Source organism: Clinocottus analis, unplaced genomic scaffold (assembly GCF_023055335.1).
Source record: "Clinocottus analis isolate CAN_PGR_092001 unplaced genomic scaffold, fCliAna1.0.p SCAF_14, whole genome shotgun sequence".
NCBI classification, from domain to species: Eukaryota; Metazoa; Chordata; class Actinopteri; order Perciformes; family Cottidae; genus Clinocottus; species Clinocottus analis.
In genome coordinates, this window is record NW_027175865.1 from 4,498,836 (window position 1) to 4,503,258 (window position 4,423).

At 42.3% G+C, this 4,423-nt stretch overlaps 1 protein-coding gene across 2 annotated transcripts in view; it reads right to left on the reverse strand.

Annotated features, from left to right (window-relative positions):
• Nucleotides 1–2,260, reverse strand: part of slc30a8 (solute carrier family 30 member 8) — an 8,837-nt gene extending 6,577 nt beyond the window's left edge. The window contains exons 1-2 of one of the 2 annotated variants that reach the window (XM_068575488.1): nt 1,858–2,260; nt 123–292 (exon numbers count right to left, since the gene is read on the reverse strand). In XM_068575488.1, the coding sequence (XP_068431589.1) occupies nt 123–292; nt 1,858–1,940 (253 nt within the window). In that variant the 5' untranslated portion in view covers nt 1,941–2,260. Of the gene's footprint in view, nt 1–122; nt 293–1,729; nt 1,813–1,857 lie in introns of those variants that run through there. The other variant, XM_068575489.1, reaches the window with a different exon arrangement.
• Between the last annotated feature and the right edge of the window lie 2,163 nt (nt 2,261–4,423).

Below are 4,423 nucleotides of genomic sequence, written 5' to 3' on the forward strand. Positions count from 1 at the left end.
GTCACATGTTTGGATGTGTGCCCCTCCAGAGACGACATGTCCTGCACCTAAAACTCTGAATCACATATTTAAACCAGAGGGATTCTCATGAAAGAAAGAAAGAAGAAATCTCAACGACTCACCAACTATTTCCCCGATCATGAACAACAGGCAAATGACGGAGACCAAATACAACCTCCGCTGGGCCACTTTCTTCTCCCGCTCACGGTCCTCCTGCGCGTGGCTGTTGTCATGGCAATGCTTGATGCCGGCGGCGGCGGCGTCTCCCTGCGACGCCGTCTGGTTGGGAGGACTGGACGCACATCCAAAAATAAAAACAAAAGCTAGAATAAATGCTCCTAAATTGCTATGGACGGATTAAATGCAGAGACCAAATGTTATGTGCACATGTATGTAATATGACAAACGTAGTAAAGTTTAAGAAACACAAAAAACAAACAACTTTAAGAGTTAAAACGATAGTATGTTTTCTTTTCTAGACGGTTACATAATTGTAGAACAAACTTCACAACCATGAACGAAAACCTGTTTAGTGTGTTTTCCCACTCCAAGTGGATACACAACAAGGATAAAGAGCGAAAGTCCCTGCGGTTAACTCAGCAGACACTCGAATTTCCATCGTCAAATTACATACATACATATACACACACACACACACACTCTGAATTATTTTGAAAACCAGGCGTTTTTTCACGTGTATTTCAAAGTAAATGTCTTGCTTTTTTTGAAGAATCCGTCATTTCTTTATGTTTGACTCTGTAAATTCATTTTAACCAAGAGTTTCAGGGAATGACTGATGCAGATGTGTTCAGGATGTCTCTTACTTCCATGACACTGGCAATCAAACAATTTTACTCTCCCAATTAGGAGATATTTCAAAGTAAAAGCCCTACATTTTTGGCGATAAGTCATTTTTGAATGTTTGAGGTTCTGTAAATCTGATTTTCCCTACAAGTTCTAAGAAATGACGTATTTTTAAAAATAAAAAAAAAGACTTTTACTTTGAAATATCTTCTAATTGGTACTGTAAAATTGTTTGATTGCCAGTGACGTGGAAGTCAAAGTCAGAAACGTCCTGAACACACCTGCATCAGTCATATCATGGAACTCTTGAAGAAAGTATATTTACAGAGACTCAATTCAAATATGACCCGTTGACCAGTCTCTTGTAAAAAAGAAAAAAAAAAAAAGAAAAAAAAAGTAAGACTTTTACTTTGAAATATCTCCTAAATGGTACAAGAAGTCCTAAACACATCTGCATCAGTCATTTCCCGAAACTCTTGGAAAATGTTTATTTACAGGACCTCAAAATATTTACATATAAGATTTCTGAACATACAAAAGTAGGACTAAGCGCATCTTTCCGCTAACTTTGTAAAAACCCCTTGCTCGCTGTGTTTACCTTGAATGCCAGTATACACGCGCATTGAAATTTCAGTGTCTGCTGATTTGATTCTGGAGATCTGAGTGTCTGCTGAGTTAACCGCAGTGTGCTAATTGATAGCCTTGGTGCGATAACCCCAGGGAGACGTTTCCATCCGGGATGCCAGAAGTCCACTTCTGCGCCACTGGCAGGCTGTGTGGTTTGCGCACCGCTTCTCAGACCAGCAGACCAGCAGCCCCGTGTGGAACAGGGTACCGTGGGCAAAGACGGCGCCTGCGGCACAACGGCACTCAGGCCGATTGACATTTTGTCTTTCCTCCCCCCACAAATGTTTGTTCCACTCACTGTGAGATCTGTGTCACTAAAGCTCACTGAACACGGTCAGATGCACGCGTGTGAGCAATAATTGGTCCACGGACAAGTATTGTTGTTCTCTTCCAATTGAGTTTAAAAGAAAGACTAAAAAAGTTCACCTTGCCTCCGCGGTGTACGCGCTGGTGAAGCCGGACACCAGCCTCCCTCTCTCTGGATCCTTCTTCTTGAACATGTTGAACATGCTTCTTGGAGAGCAACGAATTAAAACAAAACAAAAAAAAAAATCTAAAGTGACAGACCAAAATTAAAAAAAAAAAAAAAAAACACACGCTCCAAAAATTAAAACAAAACAACAAAAAAAACACTCATATGTGGCTTAAAAGCACGTCTAAGAAAGCAGCAGGTGTGCTCGTCTAAACTTAACGTGTATATTCTTGTTGAATCCTCCTTTAAGTCTCGCTGCCTCCTCTCGTGTGCGTCTCTCCAGCGGCTCTGAGTCGCTGTGCAGCTTGGCCAGAGTTCAGGCGCTCGCGATGCGGTCCAGCCTTGTGATCTCCGCAGTTGACGCGCACCGTGTGCAAATGCATCGCCGCCTGCAGAGCGGGGTGTGGGGTGTGGGGTGTGGGGGGGGGGGGGGGGGGTAAAAAACCCCAAAAGTGCAAAAGTGTAATGAAAGTCTCCCTCTCTCAATGCATAAAGTTGCTGAGGGGAAGATGTGTGCGTGTACGAGTTCAGGTGTTTGTTTTTTTTAAATGTTGGACTCCAGAATGTTAGCAATTAAAGTCCATCTCTACTTAAAATGTGTTTTTTTATTTCTTTTATCCAACAAACATGTTTACTTTTTGCTCAAGTTTGAGATGTCCAACAACTTTAAAAAAATTAATAATCGTAAAATAACATCAGACACAAATCATTGTTCAAAGCAGTGTATATTTTCTGTGTTTTGAAAAGACGTATACGTTTTGTATTTTATTCCATCTTCATGAACCATAACTTGTTTTTGAATTAAAACACTCATTGAGACGATGCACTCGGTCTCACATCAAGTTTTAAAACAAAGTTGCAAAACAGTCTTACAACTAAGTCATTGTGATGTTTCCCAAACTCAAGTCTGTATAATAACCCGCAGAAAAGAATAAACGGTCCTTATCCCCCCCCCCCCCCCCCCCACACACACACACACACTCCAGAGTGATAATTCCTGCAGCCCTGAAAGAAAGTTTTTAATGTTTGCCTCCTTAATGTGCCACATGGGGGCGACAGTGAGCCACGCTGAGGAAGCGTTTGCAGTCCCACGCAAAGTGGATGTTACAGTAATAAGAATGCAGATTAATGTGTTGTTGGTATGATTGATCCTATTTGTCTTTATATATTTAAGTGGGGTTTTTTTTAGAAAATACAATACTGTTCACTCCATTGCATTTATTTTAGTTGTAGTTACTTTGTCTCTTTACATCAATACAAAATAGAATTGTTTACAAATACATGATGATGATGATGATGATGATGATGATGATGATGATGATGATGATGGGGTTCTATATATGCAAACAAATATAAAGTCTTTCCTGTTACGCAGTGCCTGCAGCGCCGTTGTCCACCCACAGCGGCAAAAGAGAAGTGACATTATTATCAAAATGTATTTGTTTTGTGTCATTTGGATGTCAGTTAATACACAAATACGTGTAACACCTCAGATGGATGAGGGGGATTCCCTCTCCCGTCCCGAAACACACAGCCGCATTTCATTTAACATCAATAGTGAGAGAGATACTAACAGGGAATGATGGAAGGTGAGGGGGGAAACGGGTATTAAACATAATTGTCAATTCTACTCATTCACAAAGCAGCTGTTGACATCACAGCTCTTACAACGCACGCCACGGCCCATCAGTCTCACTGGAAGCCGCATTAGGAGCATGAGAGAAATTGGCACAATGAGCCTAAAAGGCAGCTCGTTCTTTTTATTCCTTTCGAGAGCGGTGACGTTTGTTTCCTTGAAAAAAGGTCTAAAAGTGGAGTGAGTGTCAACTCTAAAAATAGCTTTCAATGTGACAGTCTGGCTATTTCGGTCCATACCGTCTGAGGAGTCCACAAAGTGGGCCTTGTGTTTGGTTTGCCAAGACGTTTTTTGTGTGTGTATGTGTGTGTGTGTGTGTGTGTGTGTGTGTGTGTATGTGTGTGTGAATAGATGGTGTTGCCAGGGGCTGCAGAGTGAGGGTAAAATGGCACGAGAAGGGGTTAGTTACACATGACTGTTCACACTGTTCTTAAGCTCCTGACCCTGCAACTCACCAGATCATGAGGGCCCTTACACTCAAGAACCTCTGTGTGTGTGTGTGTGTGTGTGTGTGTGTGTGTGTGTGTGTGTGTGTGTCTTCCCTCCCTGCATCCTCTTTAAACACAAAAAAACAACAGACCAGAACCATTGAAAGTATTTTTAAAGATTCAAAACTGCTGTCGCCCATGGCAATGGACCGCCTCCTCTCCATCCTAATGAACACTGTGTGTGTTTGGCTGTCTGATAAAAGCCCCACCACACACACACGCACACACACACACACACACACACACACACACACACACACACACACACACACACACACACACACAAAGTGGTAAACAACTCCAGGTCAGGCATCTGTACAATGCCCTGACGTCAGACCTGCTCCATCAACATTCACACTCCACTCTGCTGAGAGAGGAGGGGGGGGGGAGGGGGGG